Source organism: Oncorhynchus kisutch, linkage group LG22 (genome assembly GCF_002021735.2).
Source record: "Oncorhynchus kisutch isolate 150728-3 linkage group LG22, Okis_V2, whole genome shotgun sequence".
Lineage (NCBI taxonomy): Eukaryota > Metazoa > Chordata > Actinopteri > Salmoniformes > Salmonidae > Oncorhynchus > Oncorhynchus kisutch.
Genome location: NC_034195.2, coordinates 46,183,724 through 46,210,749, shown reverse-complemented (window position 1 = coordinate 46,210,749; position 27,026 = coordinate 46,183,724). Strand labels below are relative to the sequence as shown.

The 27,026-nt window shown below is 41.9% G+C and overlaps 2 protein-coding genes across 3 annotated transcripts; one reads left to right on the top strand and one right to left on the bottom strand.

The window, feature by feature from the left end:
* Positions 1-3,118: 3,118 nt before the first annotated feature.
* rassf9 (Ras association domain family member 9) lies at positions 3,119-11,759 on the bottom strand. The gene is made up of 2 exons (XM_020457071.2): positions 11,553-11,759; positions 3,119-5,082 (listed from the first exon to the last, which is right to left on the bottom strand). Exons 1-2 carry the CDS (start codon positions 11,597-11,599, stop codon positions 3,744-3,746), a joined length of 1,386 nt encoding a protein of 461 aa, XP_020312660.1. The 5' UTR covers positions 11,600-11,759; the 3' UTR covers positions 3,119-3,743.
* Positions 11,760-12,983: 1,224 nt separating this feature from the next.
* Positions 12,984-25,482, top strand: nts (neurotensin). Of its 2 annotated transcripts, XM_031802054.1 has the most exons (5): positions 12,984-13,055; positions 13,145-13,239; positions 16,810-16,871; positions 20,917-21,120; positions 25,022-25,482. In XM_031802054.1, exons 2-5 carry the CDS (start codon positions 13,179-13,181, stop codon positions 25,166-25,168), a joined length of 474 nt encoding a protein of 157 aa, XP_031657914.1. In that variant the 5' UTR covers positions 12,984-13,055; positions 13,145-13,178; the 3' UTR covers positions 25,169-25,482. The 2 variants fall into 2 exon arrangements, with proteins under 2 accessions (XP_031657914.1, XP_020311345.1); XM_020455756.2 differs by having other exon boundaries at positions 12,986-13,239.
* Positions 25,483-27,026: the final 1,544 nt, after the last annotated feature.

The following is a 27,026-nucleotide window of genomic DNA, read 5'->3' as shown; positions in this document are numbered from 1 at the left end:
TTTCTTGAACTGCATTGTTGGTTAAGGGCTTGTAAGTAAGAATTTCACTGTAAGGTCAACACCTGTTGTATTCGGCGCATGTGACACATACAACAACAGGACGTGTGTGTTCATGATCACATCAAACTTAGTTGATTAAGGGTGTAGTGTACACAATTCTAGTCTGACAGCCTGTCAAGTCATTGGTATTGTGCCATTTTGTCACTTTCACACACTTAAAATGTGTCCATATCTTTGGCGTCTGATTAGTGTGTTTGTACCCTAAGGGTGAATTTACAATCCCTTGCATACCGTCTTACAAATGTCATATGCCATACAAGGGCCAGTTGTGTTACTACGCTAATGGCTTCAGTTTCTCACATGATCTCACATTCAGTTTCTCACATTATCTCACATTCTGTCACGCCCTGGCCTTAGTATTTCTGTGTTTTCGTTATTATTTTGGTTAGGCCAGGGTGCGACATGGGGATTTATGTGGTTTGTTTTGTCTGGGGTTGTGTGTAGTTATGGGATTGTGGTTAGAGTAGTACTCTAGGTAAGTCTATGGTTGCCTAGAGTGGTTCTCAATCAGAGGCAGGTGTTTATCGTTGTCTCTGATTGGGAACCATATTTAGGCAGCCATATTCTTTAGGTCTCTTGTGGGTGATTGTTCCTGTCTTTGTGGCACCAGATAGGACTGTTTTGTTTTTGTTTTCTTCTTCTTCACGTTTATTGTTTTGTAGATTGTTGTACTTTCATCTTTATTAAAGATGTACAAAACTAACCATGCTGCATTTTGGTCCGCCTCTCTTTCACCAGAAGAAAACCATTACACATTCAGTATCTCACACGATCTCACATTTAGTATCTCACATTCAGTATCTCACAAAACAAAACCTTAATACTGCTGTTTATCCAGACATCAACCCCATTGCAGACAGCAATTGATCAACATAATCCTTTTTACCACGAAATTAAATATTTTAAAATCACAGAACTCTGAGAGGCATAAAGCAGTTAAATTAACAAGCAATTATCAACTTCAAAATGAGAAGAAAATTGGATTGCTGACAAATCATTTGGGTTTTTGGTTTGGGTTTTTTCAAAAGCCTCAGCTTTTATGCCGCGGCCTAATGCTGGAATCAAATAATTAATATGAAACTTTCTATGATCTTGTTATTTCTGTTTTTGTCATTGACAGAGTTGAGTTCATTGTTTGATCCCTGTGATCAGAACGTTCAAGGACCACTGAAAATAGTTAAGTTCTTTTAAAACAACTTAGCACTGACAGCATGAGAAAATTAACACATTTTAATCAATTAAAATATTTAATTTCGTGGTAAAAAGGATTATGTTGATCCATTGCTCTCTGCAATGGGGTTGATGTCTGGATAAACAGCAGTATTAAGGTTTTGTTTTGTGAGATACTGAATGTGAGATACTGAATGTGAGATACTGAATGTGTAACGGTTTTCTTCTGGTGAAAGAGAGGCGGACCAAAATGCAGCATGGTTAGTTTTGTGTCATGTGTCATGTGTCATGTCGCATTATGTATTCAATATAATTTGAGCAATTATCTCAATATTATATTCCTTCTTTTGAGATACAAATATTATATAGACATTTGACAGTTTCTAGTTAGATACGTCCATTGTTTGCTACTAATGCTTGGTATAAAAAGAGTGCAAGAGGTCCTTACTAGTCATTACTAGTCATAATACATTGATAATTAAATGAAACCATTCTCAGTGGTGTTAAATGGACTGGGGTGCAGTAGAAGGTGATAATTGTAAGTTAGGTTGTGTGGTGTTTCACTCTCTGTGAATAGAGAATATGTGCTTTATCAAAAACATTAGTGTTCTACAGTGCAGATATAGTCATTCTTAAAACTTTTCAAGCAATAAAATCAGTATTTGGAAATTAATAAAGAGCAATCGAGTCATTACAGACACCTCTCTCACGAACAGGGCACCAGAAGCTTTCAAGACTGCACATACATGCATGGCATTCTAAACCACAGCTATTTCAAGGACCTGTACTCTAATGTTGAACATACTGTACATCTCAGTATGTTTAGTTTGTAACTCAGCCATTACTGTCTTTAGCATCGTTCCCAACCCAAGACCATCCTAATCCACAAATAGCTGCTTGTCCAAACTGGCCTGTAGTAATTGCTAACGCTGAGGTTGCCACAACAGGAAGAAAAAAATACAGCACTACTGTAATTGTCATTTTGCGAGGCTTTTATCTCCTGCTGATCTGATGTAGACAGGTAAACTCATTGGACCCAGTCTAACTCCTGACTCTTTGCTTCTCCCCTCTGGAATATCGGCCAGTAATGTGCAGCGAAAAATACACTTTGAGAACTTTTTCATTATTTTAAGAACAAGCTATGATGTGCCCTGTTGGCTTCTTTTCATCATTGGCCCTTGTGCTTGCCAAAGGCATCTGAAATATCCTAAATAAGCAAAATATGTACTAATGTACTATCTGCCAACATCCGCTAGGGTACTATAAGTGGAAAATCATGTAAATGTTGTGTTTGCTGTGAACTTTCCCTTTTATGGTTAATACAGAGGGTCGGGGAAAGTAATCAGCACAAAGCTTGTTACCAAATCACAGAAATGGGGTGCACCCACATTACATTAACTAGTCGTTCATAAGAACAATAGATACAGTAGCTAACAATGTGACCTCATATTATGTTGTGCAATATCATAACCAACATCTTTAAGATGTGGGATCTCTATAGACATCAGAAAATACATTGAGGTATCTGATTTTCATCCAATTTGGGCTAAACTGCCTGCTTAAAGCACTCCACCCCTTGTTCATTCAACGAGTCGGGCAAGGCACCAGTGACAGGGCCTTCCACATTGTAATGTTCAGTCTCTTTCATGATTGCCAGAGCTACTTAGAGGCTTAGAGAGGGGGGAGAAGCAGGCAATTAGTGTGTGAAATAGATATCCCCTGCTTTTCCACCACCAGCCCTGGTTTGCCCAGAATACACTATGTTACCTATGTCAGCAATACCTTGACAAGAAAAGACTGCTCGCTTTAGTTCGTGCTTACCTAGCGAGCATCTCCAGTGGAATCGATGGAATCCCTAATGGAGTTTCAGAGAAATGTTAAGAATTGTTAAGAAACATGCCTTTATTGTTGCAGTAAAGAATGTACATTTATATATATATATATTTTTTTTTTATAGCTTAAATGGCTTTCATTTTACATTAATGATAGTGACTACCTGCACACATATTGAGAAATGTAGAGTTTGGCTTCATATGCTTTTGGAATGTATATAAACATACAGTAACAAATAGTCTAATGCTCCAAAACAAGAACACAAATAAATATAGTTTTCCCTTACATCTCATTGTTCTTTTGTCATTTTGATGAATCTCTGTGACATTATATCTTATAGCTTATGAAGAAAATATGAACAGATAATGAATGGTTTACAGTTTATAACAAAAGCAGACCGGTAAAATTCTACATCTACAAAGGTCTGCTGAATGTTTTAATATAAAACAATCATTTTATGTTTTGTGTTTTGGTCAATCTATTAATACTCAATGAAGTGTCATGCAATGGGCACGTCAAAAGTAGGAATAGTAAGAAAATACTATTATCATTTGAAATAGCAAATGTGTCAGTGTAGTAACTCAATGATTAATACAGTATCAAATTAGTCCGCCAGGCAAATAGTGCATATAGCGGGATTGTGTATTGCCTTCTGAGGGGAATCCAGAGAGGCAGACATCTCAGACATCAGTGTCCAGCGGTGGCAGGATCATGTCCAGACAAGGAGACAGTGAGTCCTGACTGTGTGTGGAGCTGATCCCTGTGTCTGAGTCTGTGTCTGTAACATCTGTAGGGGACAGGCTGTGTTTCAGTCTCACTGCCTGTGGAACAATGCATGGGGCCGGGCATTTCATAGTCCCGAGCCTGGGCGTTTCCTGCACGCTGTCCCCCACCTGCAGTGTGCTCAGCTGGGAAGCCAGCTGCCAGCAATCCTGGTCCTTGGAAAACAGTGTGGATTCATAGCCCTTCAGCTCCTTCTCCAGCTGGGCCGTTTGGATGTGAAGGAACACGCCGGTGCGCAGACTAAGCCTCAGTTCGGCTTGCAGTCTCTCCAGTTCTGCCGCTTCCCAGGACAGGTCTGGGTCAGAAGTTACTCCTGCCGCTGCCCCCTGTAACTGAGTATCCTTGTCAGGGACCTCCGGCAACGTTAACATGGCCCTCGTCAGCTCTACGTCGATGTCCTGTGACAGTTGGGCTATAAGCTCCTCGTGCCTGAGCAGCTGCATCTCCAACTGGGCCACACTGTCACTAGTATACACGCACTCCTGCAGCAGCTCCTGCTCTGAAACCCCTGGCTGGCTGTCCAGGTTCTGGTTGTGGCTGTGGGGGAAGGAGATCGGGGAGAGTGAGGAGAATCCCTCATGGAGAAGCTCTGTATCCTGTTGTCCTCCCTGCAGCTCCATCTCGAAGCGTTCCATCTCACAGTCCAGCTCCCTCATCCTCTGGATCTGATGCCGGATGGTGTGGTCCTGTTGGATAAGCAGCTGAACCATCCTGTCTATCTCCTCGCTGCCCGGAGAAGATCCCACTACCCTCTTCTCCTTATGGATCTTCTCCAGCTTCCTGAAGGCCTTCTTCACCATCCGTTTCTGCCTCTCCACTGGCAGTGACTGGGAGTACTGGGCCGGGCCTTGCTCCCATCTCTTAGCCCCCTTAGCCCCCTTTAATTTGGCCCCCTTCTTGCAGCCTGCTTGGGGTACAAAATCGCTGGCCTTGACCAGGGTGAACTGGATGAACGGTCGCTGGTCTCCCCAGGCATTCCATAGCCTGAGGATGCGGGTTAATGGGGGCAGAGCCCTCTCAAAGCCTTTCCAGCGCTCTAGCAGGCAGAAGTCTTTAGGGTCGCCATGCAGAATTTTCTTGTTCTCAGGGATGGTCTTGTGGTCGTCCAGCAAGGCCTGCACTATGTCAGCACACGTTGTGTGTTTGGTGACACCGCACACCACCTTCTCCTCATCACACACAGACACCTGGATCTCCTTTCCTAGCACAGTTTCCTTGTCATCTTTGTCCTTCGCTCTAGGAAAAAGACAAATACAAAACGTAAGAATTTTGGTGTTTGAATAGTCAACAGGTTCTGATATGTTAAGACTTGGTTATACTGTATGTGTTAGACATCAATGGGTATAATTGAAATAACCGTTGAACAGCATGAAATGTCCCAGAATGTAATGATGTGCAATTATGGATAAACCTAGTTTTGACGTGTCATTTCATTAGCCTAATAGCTTTGGGAAAAAGCACATCCTATGGTTGGTTGGTGGTCATCAAGGCAGTCGATGAGCAGAAAATGTAGTCACTCAATTTGCTCAGCACTCCGATTCTGATTCTATTAAATAGTTACTCATCCTCTTACTCATCAGACATGATCACTTTATGATTCCGTTCTGAGCTATTTCACTCCAAAGCCCTCATTATCTTTTTGTCTGGACCATAAAAACCTGAGGAAAAATTGCCTCCAAAATAGGCTTTTGATTATGTCCCTTATCTAACTCAATGTTTCATTCCTTTGTCTCCTTTCCATGATGGGAAAACCCCATAGCCATGGGCAGTTCAGATCAAAAGAGGAAGTGCAGCGCAGATACCAACCCAATTAATCACATTAAGCAATAATCAAACGTAATGTCCAGATAGCATTTTGTGACATGGCAATTTTGTTGCAGTACAAGGCACTGCACTTTGTAATGTTTAATACATGGTAATGTTAACATCGGATGTCTTCAGTAGCTCAACAGTAGTTGACTGACTAATATTTTTCAGGCTAATGTCCCTAGAATCTAATTTAATATCTCATATAAGAACATCTAAATAAGTCCTGTAACTGCATCCTATGTCCAAAGGCCAGATACTGCAACATTCCAGAACCAAAGTATCCATATCATTCTTATTGTATGTACTTTCATTATTTAACTCCATCAGATCATAGATCATACCACACACGGTTTTGGTTAGGTGTCTGATATGGTGAATCTGGTCCTAGTCTTGGTATCTGGTACTGACTCCATTGTCTGGCTGTTGGATAAAAAGGTATCTTAGTCTATATCTGTTCTGTTTGTCTGTGGAGAGATAACCTTCCCTGACCCCAAGATCCAGGTTGGGCTAACATCAAGCTCTTCAGGCATCCTGGAGGCAATGTCAATCATCTCTCTACCAGGCACGAACAAAGCTTCAGAGTGGCCCCTGGATGACATAGTAGTGACACAGTAGTTACCTGTTCAGAACGACAGACGCTCACACGTATCTGACGCACATGTCTACTGTACAGTCAGTGATGGGTGAAATATACAATAAACGACCTCATTCAAAAAGGGTTCAATGGAAAAACCAATCCCCGCTAGCTTAGCTCCTCGTGAAGTGTTGGGTTTAGCTGATATACAGTGCGATATCACCACGTAGTGTTACGGTTTCCAACGGGCATAAAAACACACAGGTGGAGCATTGTGTAAACTCTGAGCTGAACGAGGCCTGAGGAATGCGATATGTATGCAACAATGCAATAGGCTAGTTAATGGTTATGGAGACCCTTGGAGATGAAAAGGGAATGCAAATACCTGAGCTATGCAGAGAGAGGGAAAACAATCTCCTCGACACGCCTCCAGCATTCACAGACAATCACCATGACGACTTTGACCTAACCATTCCTCCACCTCTTCCCTTGGAAACCCAAGGAGCACTCAGTAACTTGAGAAATTGGAGACTCTCTTCTGTCTCTCGAGATGTAAAGACTGCCTTCTCCTTTCTCAGTGAGGAGAACAGTAGAGTATGGTAGATATAGTACTGTACACTCCCATGGAGCCTTTTCCCCCAAAATTAACTGAAAAAAATATATTTTTTAAACACAGAAAAGTTGCATAGACACATGTGAAAACAAGCATGCATTCACGCATACACACATACAATTAGTGTTATGGTGGGCCAGCTGACCTAAACCCTAAACCTAAACCCTCAGCTGTGCAGGAAGTCACAGGAAGGCAGAACATTAGAGGAAGGGAAGCACCTGTGTTTGTCCTGCAGGGCCACAATCAGTGGAACAACGGCAACATCCTGCTACTTCCTGACAGAATGCTAGTCTATGGACAGGGAGGAGGAAAACATGAATTCCATAACTAGAGCTGTGTAAATATGGAACATGAGGTGCACACCTAATGTAACGTGAGCAAGGAATATGGGTATATTGTGTGAGTATGTCTCTATGAATGTCATATTAACAGTGAGCTGTGCTGGGAATAGTTCCCATCCGATACTGATACATATTCACATCATGGTTAGTGGCATAGTTAACTGGCCCTTTTCTTACGTTTGAGACAGCACCCGAAGCAGAGACCTGTGTCAAAACGTGTTCTCTCTCAGTGAGGAGAAGAGGAGGGTACAACTTGCTCTCTCTCACTCTGAGGACAACCATGTTTACACTTAACCGGTGATAAGATAACAGTGAAGTTGGTGCCAAAACAGTAGACATACACACTGTGTAACACTGGGAACTGTTTGTCTCCTCTCCTCTCGAGCCAAGTCCCTGCCTGGACAAATACAAAGTCTGCATGGGCCAATGGGCTGATTTAATCAAAGCCAATACATTCATGAGGGCTGTGAACTGGTGTGTCACTTCATATGCATAGCTGGGGAATATGTTATGGTTTGGGGCAGGAACGTATGTGGGCGCCCTTACAGGTCTACATTGATAAATGTATATACAGTGCTTTATGACAGAAATGTACATGAATGTGCTGATGAACTTGAGCCAATCGTAAAACAAAAAAATAAATACAAACTACACACTGTCAAAGTCTACATACATGTAGGTTTTATATCCTACTTTATGTCATTGCTAATGTCAAATCTGTGTCATTCAATAATTCCTCATTTAATAGGGAGCTAAATGCTGAGTAATCTACAGAAACCTGAGCAAACACACTGGACCCCTGAGTAGACGTTGGAAGTACATAAAGGCCTGATGTGGAGGAGAAACTCTATTCTATTAAACTACCAGGTGATATGCAGTGTGTATGTTTCTGTGATCTACGTTGGAACACCACAGCATTCATAGTTCACATTGCTAGAGCACTTCTTGTTCCCTAAGACATATCATAACAGTCATTTAATACAGTAAAGACGATCTCATCAATTTAAAAAACCACCCTTGGCAAATTTACACTGAAGAATCAAATGCATTTTCTTTAAAGTTTGAACAAGTCCCAACAGGTGAGACCAAATGATTAGCGCTACTCTATGTCACAACGTGTTGACTGAGTGACACTATCAACTACACAAACAGGGAAACATGGATCTATTGATAATCTATGACAGTTGCCCATCTGTGATACAATGAACGTAAACATTTGTTGAGCTGTTGTTATCAAGACTAGTTTGAGTGGGAAGTGACTACACTAGATTACAATATATCGGTGGAGACTGTTGGAAGGAGCTATATTGTAGGAAGGGCTAATATTAATCGCTGGAATGGAATAAACGGAACGGTTATGTTGCTTTACATCCATATTCAAAGAACATAGAAAAAGTAACAGAGCCTGAAGTGCAAGACAGGAACGGTTCTTGAAAGAGTTGTAATAGAGTGAACGCACCAGACCGTTTCACATCTAAATCCTTCTAAAGATACTAGAAACCATCATCATCTTTCATATGTAATCCAAGCCCATCCATTCAATGAAATAAGGCCCGAAGAAAATGGGAGCGAATACTGTACTGTACAGTAAGTGGGGTTAATCCTGTCTGTGTAAAGACATGTCCCACAAGCAGTTTCCCGAACACAAATAACTACGTGGAGGGTACTATCATGTGACGAAACAGGAGGAGACTAGGTCCCCTGTGTTCCAAATGCCACCCTAGGGGATGCCTCACAAATGGCAGCCTACCCTATTGGCCCTGGTCAAAAGTAGTGCACTAAATAGGGAATAGGTTGCCATTTGGGATGCAGCCTGGAGAGGCACACAGTTTTCGGCTCTTATCTTAAGAGGATGAGGGATTTGGAAGGAAATAACATCACTTCTCTATCTGGGTTCGTTGATCTCTAGGATGACTCCCAGTCAGATAGGCATCTGGGAGAAAAGACAAAATAATCTACGCCCTTACCCTATTCTCGTCTCTCCCGGGCCGGTGCAGCACTGGAGAAGAGTCCTTACTGTATCATATGGTTGTGAAGAGAAGTGGCATCCACTTTTAAATGAAAGTATGTTGTTTTCTGATCATTTCAATGGGTCAAATCTGAATTGTCTGACTCTCAGGGTAAATTGTCTTGATCCAGCTGAACATAACCATGATTCCTGTCTATCTACATCAGGGGTGTCAAACTCATTCCATGGAGAGCAAATTGTCTGCTGGTTTTCGGTTTCTTCTTTAAATTTGTGACCAATTAAGACCTAGACAACCAGGTTAGGGGAGTTCCTTACCAATCAGTGACCTTAATCATCAATACATTTCAAGGCAGGAGCAACAACCTGCAGACTTTCGTTCCTCCGTGGAATGAGTTTGACACATGATCTACATATTCTAACATGCTTCAATGGGTCAAATTTTAATTGCCTTGACCTCCAGGGTAAATTAATTTGATCCAGCTGAATATAACCAAGCTTCGTGTCTATCTACACATTCTGACATCGAATAGAACTACAGTATATCATGCTGAATATTTTTTCCCCTTTAGGATATATCTAAGCCAATCTTTAGGAATGAATCCAACTTGGTGTATCTCCTTGCTACACAACTTAAATTGACATATCTAGAGATCTGAAAATGTGAGATAATTATAGTTGGCCAAGCTGCTGGGTAATTACTACACAACATGAAAAAAATTACATATCTACTGAGGCAACTTGAGCTGAGACTGTTTGAAGTCATCAAAGACAGTCGGACTAGACTGATAAATAGTCCACTTGTCGTCAGCTGTGTGTGCAATGAAAATACATTAGTGTCAGACTGGTGCCACTGCCACAATCAGGGTTAGCGATGAATGCCTGAAGAAATGTGTAAAACATACTCTCAAACTTAAGAGTGTCAGCAAAGTTCATTCAGCCAAACAAAAGCAATTGATTTATTTTTCTCTATAAAAATGTTTTAAGATACTGGAGTAGATTGGAGCTGTTCCAACAACAAGCATCTTTCCTGCATCCTAGATGTGGACTAGCCTAAAGCATGACCACATGCAACATGTCCATTAAGCAGGGAGGCATTAGATGGTGGTTTTAGATTAACCACATCAAATGCTTGCATTTTAGGTATCTTAACAAAGAAACAATTATTTATTTGACATATCATCGCTCGCGGCTAAACAACAAATACATTTTTTAATACCTTTCAATGTACAGTGGTCTAGCCTATCTGGGACCATGAAACGTCAAAAAGGGAACCGAGCCACTTAAGGAAATTGCTCAAGCAAATTATACAAGTGTCGATGACAGGATACCTCTAAACTTGAATCAGGAATGTTCTCTCCCACTAAACAGTCTCTCAGGTAGAAACGCTTTATGAAAAAATATCTTAGGTTTAATTACAGATTAGTCTGCATCTTAAGAGCGGGTCAACTCTTATTAGATTCCATATGATACGTCTTTCTGTGTGGCCTAACTCCACACCAAAGTCTACATGGATATTTTGCGAGAATTTTATTGAAATTATCATATCATTTTTATGCAATTCCATGTCAGACTAAACATGTGTTGACATTTTGTGAACATTTTCTCCAGTGTTATATGAACCCTAGTAATAGCTGATGTGACATGGCCTTGAGTGTCAAAACAAACCTAGGCAAGGGTTTACAATGTGGTGGCGTAGGTATTATTCATGCCCTGACATGTATGTGTTCTTATGTTATTACCATGTTATGACCACTTAAAAGTCACTACTGTCATGATTAGTCTGACTGACTGACAGGAGTCTGCTCACAGTCATCTGTTCATCTGCAGTGTCTAGAGTTGGTCTGACTTAGACATATTGACAGCCACACTTTCCCATCACCACAGATGCAATGCACACACACACACACACACACACACACACACACACACACACACACACACACACACACACACACACACACACACACACACACACACACACACACACACACACACAGTCTACTTATAACATTAAAATAGCCATTTCACCTGCTTACAGAACAAAAAACTCCCACAATTTTAACAACAAAAAATGGCACCATTTACCTTCACTGAGCAGGAGAACATTCTAAATGCTAAAGAGTTACAGTATATCATAGTCTGGAGGAGATGCAAAAATAGCCTATGCTGTTTTCTCTCACATCAATAGACTCGAAAATGAGAGGTGAATTGTTGAACAGCCACATTGGTGGTATTTTTGGTCAGATGGATAAAACAATTATGTACGTAAAATAAGTTATATTTAGTACCCGGCAGGGGAGCATAAATTCCGTCCTCCACATGTTAAATGTGCCTCATATACAGTATTCTACAGTTCTGAATGCAACAGGTGAGAACAAAAAAATACATCTTTAAAATTACCTGTTTTTCAAACGCGCTTTCAGAAAGTTCTTCCCGAATGGAGCCATAGCAAGCCGCTCAACTGAAACACAATTATCCAAAATGCTGCCAAAATGGGTTACAGCCACTGCATTGCAGGACGTCCGTGACTTTTTCACAAACTGGTGTAGGTTTGTCACTCACCAAAAAGTTGAACACTGTCCCAAATCGGAACGCTTGTCATAGCGCACTTCAGTGAGAGGCCGCCCCATCGTAAAACTGAGGGTGGCGTTTATCCAAAAATGGAGGCGTAAATCTCAGCCGCAATTATTCTGCGCGTTCAAAACTGTTCTTTATAATGACCAACACATCAAAGCATACATTTGCCGTTTTAAAAGAGGACAGAACAGAAGCCAATATAATTTTTGTTTTGGGGGCGGGGGGCAACTTTCTTTGATATACAGTGGGAATATCGATATTCACATTTCTGTTAGAGAGAGCAAATCATTCATGCGTTCATGTTTTTCATATAAGGACTACTTCATCTCTGTATTCACTTGAGAATAGTCGTGTTAGTTAATGGTTTCCCACAATCCAGTAATTTATTAATTTATTACAGCCCACTAGGCAGCATTTAAATGCGCAATGAAGAGCAAGTAGACATAATTTGCGAGACTGACGTCTAGCGGGAGTGCATTTTCATCACGATAGCATGACCTATGTATGGTACAATTAGACTATACATCATCACTGTTTGGGTTTACCAGTAGCCTAGGGTTTTTGATAGAAGTTGTTAATATATTATTACACAAAATGGTTATTACACAAATCATGTATTTATTTATTTCAAATAAATGGCAATGGAATCGTTGGGGGAAAAAATAAGAAAACAATATAATATAATAATCACACACATTTTGTTTGATAGTTGAATATGGTGAAAATAAGCCTATAATACAACTCATATAATAAAACTCCCTATACCCATAGTAATAAATTCACAATTTAAATCCTAATTTAGACACCACCTAAAACATCCAGAAATAAGGTTTATAGAGTATTTGTAGAGCCCTGAGAGTGTGTCTATGAATCCCAGTGAGACAGGGGGTCCTCAACTTTAGACACACAGCTCTCCTTCACAAACAAATCAGAAAACCAATCAATCTACCCACTCTAAAGTAATAAAAATAACCAAATATGAAAATAACCACATCTAGAAGTTGTATGATGCAAAACCCTGATGTGTGACGCGGGGATGACGTCTGATGTCAAGATGACACAGCGCCAGGGCTCATAGGTTGAGAAAGAGGGGGAGAGGGTGATGAGAGAGAGAGAAAGGGGGATATGGAAGGGGGAGAGGATGGAGGAATGGAGGATGAAGGAGGGAGTGGGGGGGGAGTGGTCCTCTGACATCATTCTACCTCTTATATATTGAGGGAATGGAGCCCAGTGTTCTTCACTTCATTCATTCTACCTACAGCCAGGAGGACACAGTCACACACTGTCACTGCCAGGAAAAAGAGAACACAAGGAGAAACAGACTGAGTGAGTACACTCCTTCTCCACCTCCACCTCCATCTCTGTCTCTCTTTCTGCATTTGACCCCTAACCCTATGGACTTGGGTCCTGCTTAGCTAGCTGGATTCAGAGTGTGGGATTTTCTCCAAGATGCAGACACAGTTGGCGTTTGTGCTTCTCCTCTGTTTGCCGTGTGGCGTATTATGTTCAGGTAAGCACGGGCATCCTTTGATATCCTTTCCTATTGATGCTAATTGATTTGCTACCTTGCTGAGTGTTATATTGGTTGCATTGTCAACTGACTAGGTTGGATTTAATCTTGAAAGAACAGGACATATTCTCAGAGACTACAGACTAACTGTATTCCTCTCAACTGAAACATACTTTTGCAACAGGTGGATTTCACCATGCACACTATAGTTATCTTGTCCATTCACATCCATTGATTACCCTGACATTCCTATCAAGAAGACACAACCTCTCTGAGATACCCACTATTTCAGAGCCTATCCTCTAATTCACCCAATGTTGTCAGATGATTTTGTTATTTATATGTTTTGAAAGTATTTAGAGTCCAGAAATGACATTATTTTATCAAATCATGTTTCTTTGATTCTACAAAATTTTATTCACCAAAATTCAAATCATAAGTTTAGTAAGTTGAAGGCAATCTTCTTCAACCTACTTCATATGTAAAGTACACACTTGGAGAGTTGTATTACATTGCAGCAAAATTTGAATACAATAAATTCCTTTTCAACACATTTTTGGAGTGCATCGTCCTAGTGGAGTAGATCTGCAGAGATACAGGGTGTGCATGGGTTTGTTCTAGCCCAGCACAGAACTATCCATCTATCCATTTAATCAATGCCCTAGCCTAGTTGTCTCAGGTATTTTACAGCTCAGACAGCCAATTGAAACTCTCCAGGATCAGGGTTTGTGGCCACTAGGTTAATTGATGCATGAACACACATCTGACTGTCTGCTCATTGATTAGCTCTCTCTATTTCTCTATTTCTCTACTTCTCTATTTCTCTCTCTCTCTCTCTCTCTCTCTCTCTCTCTCTCTCTCTCTCTCTCTCTCTCTCTCTCTCTCTCTCACTCTCTCTGTCACTTTCTCTCTCTCTCTCTCTCTCTCTCTCTCTCTCTCTCTCTCTCTCTCTCTCTCTCTCTCACTCTCTCTCACTCCCCCCTCTCTCTCCCTCTTTCTTTCTTTCTCTCTCTTTCTCTTTTTGCTCTCTCTCTCTCTCTCTGTCTCTCTCCACCCCTCTCTCCCTTTCAAATCATACTGGATAAAACAACCTGTTTTATACCGTATTTCCGAGACTATAACCATGACGTGACAGTGTTCTCTGTTTGTTTCAGTCTTTATTATAGCCAGTCTTGGAGAGCCCTCATTCAGTCTTTATTACAACCAGTCTTGAAAAAACCTGGGCACCTCGGGTGTTTAGTGATCCTTACTAATTATACCTCAATTACATAAGCCCTTTAATCCTCTCCGAAAGAAACAGCACATTGTTCCGTTGAGCTCATTAAGCACATAGCTCTGTCGTAGAAATGAACTGATGTTACTGTAGGGTGTGGGCGAGGGGGAGGAGAGGAATCCGATCTAGCAGCACCCAAAACAGCCGTAGCCCTTTCCTGCAGTCAAATGACCAAATCACCCCCTAGTGGCCTCATGGGTGGAATGTTATTAATATATTTCATAATTAATAAACATATATATATATTTGATTCAACTGCAGAAAATCCAGTGTTTCTACCTGTGTGTCAAACGGTTTTGTTATATTTCAGTCTTCTGTGATGTATGTAAAGTGTCATATTGGGATGCAAACTCAAAATTGAATACATTTCAACTCTATATCTGACATGGTACAGGTGTCTTCTTTTTTTACGCCCATAACCATGTCTGTAAAGTGTATACTTTTGTTTCAAAGTAGATTTGTTTAAGACTACCAAGAAACACTATGTGTGATCCTGACTTAACCCACTGCAGTATTAACTTCCTGGCTCAAGGAGCAAAAGGGATTTGATTGAACATCTAATCAAAGTTTGGTTCTGTTATCTGAATGCTTCAAAATGGATGTCAAAAATCTTTGAGCTTTTCTTGGTTGAGCTTTATTGCACCTTTAGTTGATGTTTGAGGGTCAGGCTCTAACAGAAAGTTATTAGGCTTCAAATCGGCTTGATTAGGCTATGAGGTCTACATTTGCACCAAACAAATCAATTCCGTTGGATAAAGCTGTTGAGGGAAATGCTAGAACAACATTAAGTCAAGGTGATAGAAACCAAGTTTTTATTATGGATTGGAGCACAAAATACCTGAATGATACCTGTATTAGTATTATTACATGCCTACCTGTATGATACCTGTATGATACCTGTATTAGTATTGTTACATGCCTACCTGTATGGTACCTGTATGATACCTTTATGATACCTGTATGGTACCTGTATGATACCTGTATTAGTATTGTTACATGCCTACCTGTATGATACCTGTATGATACCTGTATGATACCTGTATGGTACCTGTATGGTACCTGTATGATACCTGTATGATACCTGTATGGTACCTGTATGGTACCTATATTAGTATTGTTACATGCCTACCTGTATGATACCTGTATGATACCTGTATGATACCTGTATGATACCTGTATGGTACCTGTATGGTACCTGTATGATACCTGTATTAGTATTGTTACATGCCTACTTGTATGATACCTGTATGATACCTGTATGGTACCTGTATGGTACCTGTATGGTACCTGTATGATACCTGTATTAGTATTGTTACATGCCTACCTGTATGATACCTGTATGATACCTGTATGGTACCTGTATGATACCTGTATTAGTATTGTTACATGCCTACCTGTATGATACCTGTATGATACCTGTATGATACCTGTATGATACCTGTATGGTACCTGTATGATACCTGTATTAGTATTGTTACATGCCTACCTGTATGATACCTGTATGGTACCTGTATGATACCTGTATTAGTATTGTTACATGCCTACCTGTATGATACCTGTATGGTACCTGTATGATACCTGTATGATACCTGTATGATACCTGTATGATACCTGTATGATACCTGTATGGTACCTGTATGGTATCTGTATGGTGCCTGTATGGTACCTGTATGGTACCTGTATGATACCTGTACGATACCTGTATGGTACCTGTATGGTACCTGTATGATACCTGTATGATACCTGTATTAGTATTGTTACATGCCTACCTGTATGATACCTGTATGATACCTGTATGGTGCCTGTATGATACCTGTATGGTACCTGTATGATACCTGTATGGTACCTGTATGGTACCTGTATGGTACCTGTATGATACCTGTATGGTACCTGTATGATACCTGTATGGTACCTGTATGCTACCTGTATGATACCTGTATGATGCCTGTTTGGTGCCTGTATGATACCTGTATGATACCTGTATGCTACCTGTATGATACCTGTATGATACCTGTATGATACCTGTATGCTACCTGTATGCTACCTGTATGCTACCTGTATGATACCTGTATGATGCCTGTATGGTGCCTGTATGATACCTGTATGATACCTGTATGATACCTGTATGATGCCTGTATGATACCTGTATGATACCTGTATGATACCTGTATGCTACCTCTATGATACCTGTATGATGCCTGTATGATACCTGTATGATACCTGTATGATACCTGTATGATACCTGTATGATACCTGTACATCAGTACTCCAACTCTTGTTTTGTGTCTATCTGACAGATGTTGACCAAGAACAGCAGGCGATAGAAGAGGAGCTATTGAGCAGTCTCTTTACTTCAAAGGTACTGTACTGCTTCCTCTTTGCACCTGTCAGTTCTGAGGTGTGTGTGTGTGTGTGTGTGTGTGTGTGTGTGAGTGTGAGCGCTCTTTCATGGGGGCTGGATATAGACCTGTCCTTTAGATATGTCATCTTCCTCTCTGAGTTTCTGTTTCAACTTGAATTGTCTCATTGTTGATTCTATTTGTTCATAGTTTCACAGATTTCTTTATTAGGATATATGATCTTTGAAAAAAACATTATGTTCAATCTAGTACAGTCAATAATCTTCTAATGCACCAGTAAAGCTTTCAAAATCACTTTTTCCAGTCACTTCAATACTTTTCGACTCACACCTGCATAAACACTCACGCACGCATATACACACCCACAAGCACACGCGCGCACACACACACACACACACGTAATGGGAATTGAATTAAAAACGGTTTAAATTCATTCAAGTATAACATAATTATTACTTCTTCTATATGGGTATTTATCATGGAACTGGAACTAGTGGAGCCTGGAGACTGATTACCTGAGCTAATACCATTCAGATTGTCTCTGACAGCAACATAGCGCCTTGCGGCCGACACGCACGCACACACACACACACACACACACACACACACACACACACACACACACACACACACACACACACACACACACACACACACACACACACACACACACACACACACACACACACCCTATACCCCACTCTCAGTCTGATAATGAGGCGGACACACTGAGACATGACTATGACAAATAAACTCTTGTGATTTATGGTTTATAAGGTTCCTTGGAGGGCTGATTGTAATAATAGGTCGCCAGATGAGTGATGGAGTGCTCAAGAAGACACTGGATAGACAGTGTTGTATTAGACAGTGTTGTATTAGACAGTGTTGTACTAGACAGTGTTGTATTAGACACTTGTCTTTTTCTTTTTCCTCTTTAGATTATACACAGATTACACATGGTTCCTCTTTAGATTATACACCCATTACACATGGTTCCTCTTTAGATTATACACAGATTACACATGGTTCCTCTTTAGATTATACACCCATTACACATGGTTCCTCTTTAGATTATACACCCATTACACATGGTTCCTCTTTAGATTATACACAGATTACACATAGTTCCTCTTTAGATTATACACCCATTACACATGGTTCCTCTTTAGATTATACACAGATTACACATAGTTCCTCTTTAGATTATACACCCATTACACATGGTTCCTCTTTAGATTATACACAGATTACACATGGTTCCTCTTTAGATGATACACAGATTACACATGGTTCCTCTTTAGATTATACACAGATTACACATGGTTCCTCTTTAGATGATACACAGATTACACATGGTTCCTCTTTAGATGATACACCCATTACACATAGTTCCGTTGGGGATCAGTTTGCTAATATCTGTTGAAATAGGTTGACTATTTTGTTTCCATGACACTTGTTGGTGATCTTATTTGGCAGCTGTTTGACAGGCCATGAAAAGACAACGGCACAAATGATCCGTGGTGTTAAACAACAGTTTATTATTTAATTAGTATCTGTCATGTCAGTCTTTAACTGCTGCATGCATTCCCACATATTTTACTAAACAGAATAGAAAAGAGTGGAATTAGAACAGGGAATTAGACGGAAGCTCGTGTTGAAATTCAAAGGTAATTTCCGACATTTGCAGTGTTGACCGTGCCGACATTTACAGTGTTGACCGTGAGCCGCCATTTACAGTGTTGACCGTGAGCCGCCATTTACAGTGTTGACCGTGAGCCGACATTTACAGCGTTGACCGTACGCCGACATTTACAGTGTTGACCGTAGGCCGACATTTACATTTACAGTGTTGACCGTGAGCCGGCATTTACAGTGTTGACCATGAGCCGACATTTACAGTGTTGACCATAAGGCGACATTTACAGTGTTGACCGTGAGCCGACATTTACAGTGTTGACCGTAAGCCGCCATTTACAGTGTTGACCGTACACCGACATTTATAGTGTTGACCGTGAGCCGACATTTACAGTGTTGGCCGTGAGCCGACAATTACAGTGTTGACCGTGAGCCGACATTTACAATGTTGACCGTGAGTCGACATTTACAGTGTTGACCGTGAGCCGACATTTACAGTGTCGACCGTGAGCCGACATTTACAGTGTTGACCGTGAGCTGACATTTACAGTGTTGACCGTGAGCCGACTTTTACAGTGTTGACCGTGCGCCGACATTTACAGTGTTGACCGTGAGCTGACAATTACAGTGTTGACCGTGAGCCGACATTTACAGTGTTGACCGTGAGCCGACATTTACAGTGTTGACCGTGGGCCGACATTTACAGTGTTGACCATGAGCCGACATTTACAGCGTTGACCGTGAATGCAGTCTCCGCTGACGCGGGAACATTGCCTTTCAATTTTCGTCAAGCTGTTTCAGTCAATCAATTGGTGAGTAAGGTGAGATAAACATATTCTGGATAAACCAGTAGCCAGTGTCTTAAAGGAATAGTTCATATTAATAATGGCTGGTGTAGTAATCTAGCCAGTGGATAATCTCGGCACCCATAACTGTCATGAAAGACTAGCCATTGACAGACAATTCAATAGAAAATTGGGATGGGCCTTTTAAAATGGCAGTTAGTCACTCTGCTGGGGATGCAGGCATTATTGGACCATTCCTGCTCCATAAACACAGGATCCGTCCCTCAGTCCCTCATTGATTAAGTGACACTGAGCGAAAAGATACTGACGAAGGACGAGACACAATTAAACGTGAACCTACCACTCGTCTCACAACTCAGTGTGTTAATAAACTGTTCATTAGGAAGTAAACAAGACCTCATTTGCAATTGTAGGGTTCTCTAAATGTTAATATTGTCAGGAACGCACAACACTATCCAGCCAGACCGAGGCGTCCTTTCTGTCTCGTCTCTGGAGTGGTTTATGGCTCAGAATGCTCCGTACGATACATATCCACTCTGTGCCATTTCTCCCCCCTGGCCTATAAAATCCATATGTAATATCTAACAACTCCTCTCTCAACAATGACTATGCCAGGAAATAAAAGTGCTATCCTATGCCATCTATAAAAGCAAAGCTGATAGGTGAGATGGGATTTGAGATGATTTAGAAGCTCCAATCTTATATTCCTTATGACTCTGTTCATCATTGTCAGTGACACCCGGGAGGGAGTCTGGGCTGTGCGCTGTTATGGAGTCGGCCCACGCACAGGGGTCCCCACAGGCAGCGGCAGGGGCTTCACACCATCCAATACCACACGCTCAAACTAGACTATGATACAGCAGGCTTGGAGCTAGATAAGGTTAAGATCTGATCTGTTGCCATGAATTGTGAGAGGGAGCAAAAGGCACAGATATTCACACACACACACACAAACACACACACACGCAAACGCATGCACACACACAGTCTTACACAGCACAGCTAACCTTGTGGGGACATACAATTCAGTCCCATTCTAAATCCTATTTTCCTTAACCCCTAAAACTAAGCCTAACCCTAACCCGTACCCTTACCCTAACCTTAACCCTAACTCTAACCCTAACCCAAAAACCTAACCTAAATTTAACCTAAACCGAAACCCTAGCTCTTAACCCTAACCCTAAACCTAAACCTAATTCTAACCCTAACACTAATTCTAACCCTAACCCTAATTCTAACCCTAAACCGAATTCTAACCCTAACACTAATCCTAACACTAATCCTAACACTAATTCTAACCTTAACCCTAAACACCCTAGAAATAGCATTTGACCTTGTGGGGACTAACAAAATGTCCCCAGTTGGTCAAATGTTTGTTTGTTTACTATTCTTGTGGGGACCTATGGTCTCCACAAGTATAGTTAAACACATACACACACACACACACACACACACACACACACACACACACACACACACACACACACACACACACACACACACACACACACACACACACACACACACACACACACACACACACACACACACACACACACACACACTGTCTTAATTATTTCTCATCGTCTCCCACATGAAACAGAGCAAGCAGAACGCCCCCTACTGGCGTGTGTCCCTGGTGAATGTGTGCAGGATGGTGAACAGCCTGATAAACAGCCGGTTGTGGAGAGAACAGGTGGAGTATAACACTGGGGAGGAGCTGGGGGAGAGGCTGGCCTCCCTGCCGGAGCCCTTGGATGAGCTCCTCGATCTACAGCACATCTGCAGAGTACTGCAGCCCCGAGAGGTGAGGGACGGACACAGGGATGCATGCATACATAGTGTACACTGGGATATACAGATGCTAAGGACTGGATTCGGAGGTGTCGGAGGTGGAACTGAATTAGAGCTGTCAAATCCACAAGTGGCTCGTTGCGTTACCTTATCGCGGACACTGCCATTGTGTGCACCGAAACCACACCCGACTATAATCCAACAAATCCCATGCAGACACGTTACAATTTCATACACTCGAATTAGACTGACAGGCTACAATCCTCCCATCCAAATTAACATGAAAACATGCATTAGCCTCACATCAACGGTTTGACATTTCAGAGTCATTATTTCTACCATGGATAGAGCCTACACAGTCTAGTACCGTTTTGAACTTCTAGCTCAGTAGGGATAATAAGGAAGGGATTGTTTTGTGACACAACACAGCAGCCGCTCCCCGATTTGTCAGCTCAAACCACAGTTACACCTCCATTACCATCAAAACATCAGCTCGATCTGATTTAATCAGGCCACATACAGGGATGACCATACCGACACCTACAATGACAGAGGCTGATACACAGCAAAGAGAGCAATTTTCCCCATTTGAATAGAAAACACACACACACTTTGCATACACACATATAGAAAACAAGCACAGTGATGAGCATTGTAGGTCTGCAGAGAGCAGTGCGCACACAAAAAGACATATAAACAGGGCCACACACATATCGCTCACCCACGATGAGCATCTATCTCTGGGCCCTGCACAGCGCTAAATACCCACAATGAGCATCTATCTCTGGGCCCTGCACAGCGCTAAATACCCACGATGAGCATCTATCTCTGGGCCCTGCACAGCACTAAATACCCACGAAGAGCATCTATCCCTGGGCCCTGCATCGCGCTAAATACCCACGATGAGCATCTATCTCTGGGCCCTGCACAGCGCTAAATGCCCACGATGAGCATCCATCCCTGGGCCCTGCACAGCGCTGAACACCCCTCATTAAACACCTATCCTTCTCCTCGTCTCTTTTCTCAAGCTTCTCCATCACGTTAATGTGCACACTGTCAGCTTCTCCATCCCATTGATGTGCACACTGTCAGCTTCTCCATCACGTTGATGTGCACACTGTCAGCTTCTCCATCACATTGATGTGCACACTGTCAGCTTCTCCATCCCGTTGATGTGCACACTGTCAGCTTCTCCATCCTGTTGATGTGCACACTGTCAGCTTCTCCATCCTGTTGATGTGCACACTGTCAGCTTCTCCATCGCATTGATGTGCACACTGTCAGCTTCTCCATCACGTTGATGTGCACACTGTCAGCTTCTCCATCACGTTGATGTGCACACTGTCAGCTTCTCCATCCCGTTGATGTGCACACTGTCAGCTTCTCCATCCCGTTGATGTGTACACTGTCAGCTTCTCCATCACGTTGATGTGCACACTGTCAGCTTCTCCATCACGTTGATGTGCACACTGTCAGCTTCTCCATCACGTTGATGTGCACACTGTCAGCTTCTCCATCGCATTGATGTGCACACTGTCAGCTTCTCCATCACATTGATGTGCACACTGGCAGCTTCTCCATCACATTGATGTGCACACTGTCAGCTTCTCCATCCCGTTGATGTGCACACTGTCAGCTTCTCCATCACATTGATGTGCACACTGTCAGCTTCTCCATCACGTTGATGTGCACACTGTCAGATTCTCCATCACATTGATGTGCACACTGTCAGCTTCTCCATCACATTGATGTACACACTGTCAGATTCTCCATCACGTTGATGTGCACACTGTCAGATTCTCCATCACGTTGATGTGCACACTGTCAGCTTCTCCATCACATTGATGTGCACACTGTCAGCTTCTCCATCACATTGATGTGCACACTGTCAGCTTCTCCATCACGTTGATGTACACACTGTCAGCTTCTCCATCACGTTGATGTACACACTGTCAGCTTCTCCATCACATTGATGTGCACACTGTCAGATTCTCCATCACATTGATGTGCACACTGTCAGCTTCTCCATCACATTGATGTGCACACTGGCAACTACACAGCTCCTCACACATCATGATCAAGGTCTCTTCGGCCTGACTATACAGATGACCTGTTTTCTCATGAATGGAAGAAAATACACTAAACACTTGTTTGAACCACAGCTGCATAAAGTAGGTACAAACCAACCATTATCTGGTGTCAAAATTATTATTATTATAACTGCGTTCCAAATGGCACCCTATTCTTTAAAGTGCACTACTTTTGACCAGAGCTCTATGGGCCTTGTCAAAAGTAGTGCACTATACAGGGGAACATAGGGTGTAATTTGTGTTTTCATGGCCTTATGCACCAGGAGTGGCTCATTACAAAGCCTATTCCCCCTCAGGAGACTGAAAAGATTTGGCATGGGTCCTCAGATCCTCAAAAAGTTCTACAGCTGCACCATCGTGAGCATCCTGACCGGTTGCATCAACGTCTGGTATGGCAGCTGCCCGGTCTCCGACGGCAAGGCACTACAGAGGGTAGTGCGTACAGCCCAGTTCATCACTGGGGCCAAGCTTCCTGCCACCCAGGACCTCTATATCAGGCGGTGTCAGAGGAAGGCCCTAAAAATTGTCAAAGACTCCAGCCACTGTAGTCATAGACTGTTCTCTCTGCTACTGCACGGCAAGCAGTACTGGAGTGCCAAGTCTAGGTCTTCAACTGGCAGCTTCATTAAATAGTACCTGCAAAACACGTCAACAGTGAAGAGGCGACTCCGGGATGCTGGCCTTCGAGGCAGAGTTCCTCTGTCCAGTGTCTGTGTTCTTTTGACCATCTTAATCTTTTCTTTTTATTGGCCAGTCTGAGATATGGCTTTGTCTTTGCATCCCGGAGTCGCCACTTCACTGTTGATGTTGAAACTGGCGTTTTGCGGGTACTATTTAATGAAACTACCAGTTGAGGACCTAGACTTGGCACTCCAGTACTGCTTGTCGTGCTGTAGCAGAGAGAACAGTCTATGACTACAGTTGCTGGAGTCTTTGACAGTTGAGGACTTGTTTAGGACTTGTTGCGGACTTGTGAGGCGTCTGTTTCTCAAACTAGACACTCTAATGTACTTGTCCTCTTGCTCAGTTGTGCGCCAGGGCCTCCCATTCCTCTTTCTATTCTGGTTAGAGACCGTTTGCGCTGTTCTGTGAAGGGAGTAGTACACAACGTTGTACGAGATCTTCAGTTTCTTAGCATATAGCCTTCATTTCTCAGAAGAAGAATAGACTGACAAGTTTCAAAGGAAAGTGCTTTGTTTCTGGCCATTTTGAGCCTGTAATCGAACCCACAAATGCTGATGCTCCAGATACTCAACTAGTCTAAAGAAGGCCGGTTTTATTGCTTCTTTAATCAGAACAACAGTTTTCAACTGTGATAACATAATTACAAAATGGTTTCCTATGGACCAATTAGCCTTTTAAAATGATAAACTTGAAGTAGCTAATACAACGTGTCATTGGAACACAGGAGTGATGGTTGCTGATAATGGGCCTCTGCGCCTATGTAGATATTCCATAAAAAATCTGCCATTTCCAGCTGCAGTAGTAATTTACAACAATAACAATATATTTCTGATCAATTTGATGTTATTTTAATGGACAAAAATGTGCTTTTCTTTCAAAAACAAGGTCATTTCTAAGTGATCTCAAACTTTTGAACGGTAGTGTACATGTAGATATTACCTCGACTAACCGGTGCCCCCGCACATTGACTCTGTACCGGTACCCCCTGTCTGTAGCATCGCTATTGTTATTTTACTGCTGCTCTTTAATTGTTGTTGGTTAAGGGCTTGTAAGTAAGCATTTCACTATAAGGTCTACACATGTTGTATTCGGTGCATGTGACAAATAATATTTGATTTGATTATTTTTTTTTCTTTACAGCTGCTTGACAATTCTCAAGAGTACCTTGACGCCGATCAAAACAGTGACAACCCGCTCAAAAGGAAATCACCGTATATTTTTAAGAGGCAAGTGAAAAACACCAAAGCTCGGAGGCCGTACATCTTGAAGCGGAGTACATTTTACTGATCCACCCCCGGGAGGAGAAAGAAAGACACTATACATTCTGTGGATATGTGACCATACGTACTCTCTGTTGTAGTGTTATTACTGATGTTTCTGCAGTGTTTCGTCCATACAGATGATATCTCAAATCTGTGTTTGTCACTATAGGTCTCTACTCACATTCTAGGCCCAATCCTGCTCCAAAAAGAGAGGACCAATTTAAATAAAAGCATACAAAAGCAGTAAGAAAATGTGTATCTTTTGAGAGACTTTATATTTACTATATTTGTTCACTCCATGTATTTTCTTTCCAATGTGATTAAACAATACATATTTCAAAACCACTAAGATGTGACAGTGTTTTTTCAGAACTCTAGCTGTTTATAATAGCAAACATCAGGAGACTGAAAAGATTTGGCATGGATCCTCAGATCCTCAAAAGGTTCTACAGCTGCACCATCGAGAGCGTCCTGACCGGTTGCATCACTGCCTGGTATGGCAACTGCTCGGCCTCCAACCACAAGGCACTACAGAGGATAATGAGTATGGCACAATACATCACTGGGACCAAGCTTCCTGCCACCCAGGACCTCTATACAGTGCCTTGCAAATATATTCATCCCCCTTGGCATTTTTCCTATTTTGTTGAATTACAACAATTTAAATAGATTTTTATGTGGATTTCATGTAATGGACATACACAAAATAGTCCAAATTGGTGAAGTGAAATGAAAAAAAATCACTTGTTGATTTTTTAAATTTAAATAAATAAATAATGGAAAAGTAGTGCGTGCATATGTATTCCCCCCCTTTGGTATGAAGCTCGTAAATAAGATCTGGTGCAACCAATTACCTTCAGAAGTCACATAATTAGTTAAATAAAGTCCACCTGTGTGCAATCTTAGTGTCACATGATCTGTCACATAATCCCAGTATATACACACCTGTTCTGAAAGGAACCAGAGTCTGCAACGCCACTAAGCAAGGGGCACCACCAAGCAAGCAGCACCATGAAGACCAAGGAGCTCTCCTAACAGGTCAGGGACAAAGTTGTGGAGAAATACAGATCGGGGTTGGGTTATAGAAAAATATCCAAAACTTTGAACATCCCACAGAGCACCATTAAATCCATTATTACAAAATGGAAAGATTATGGCACCACAACAAACCTGCCAAGAGAGGGCCGCCCACCAAAACTCATGGACCAGGCAAGGAAGGCATTAATCAGAGAGGCAACAAAGAGACCAAAGATAACCCTGAAGGAGCTGCAAAGCTCCACAGCGGAGATTGGAGTATCTGTCCATAGGACCACTTTTAGCTGTACACTCCACAGAGCTGGGCTTTACAGAAGTGTGGCCAGAAAAAAAGCCATTGCTTAAAGAAAAAAAGAAGCAAACACAAATGGTGTTCGCCAAAAGGCATGTGGGAGACTACCCAAACATATGGAAGAAGGTACTGTGGTCAGATGAGACTCAAATGTAGCTTTTTGGCCATCATGGAAATTCTATGTCTGGCACAAACCCAACACCTCTTATCACCCTGAGAACAACATCCCCACAGTGAAGCATGGTGGTGGCAGCATCATGCTGTCGGATGTTTTTCATCGGCAGGGACTTTGAAACTGGTCTGAATTGAAGGAATGATGGATGGCGCTAAATACAGGGAAATAAATACTTGAGGGAAACCTGTTTCAGTCTTCCAGAGATTTGAGACTGGGACGGAGGTGCACGTTCCAGTAGGACAATGACACGAAGCATACTGCTAAAGCAACACTCGAGTGGTTTAAGGGGAAACATGTAAATGTCTTGGAATGGCCTAGTCGAATCTCAGACCTCAATCCAATTGAGAATCTGTGGTATGACTTAAAGATTGCTGTACACCA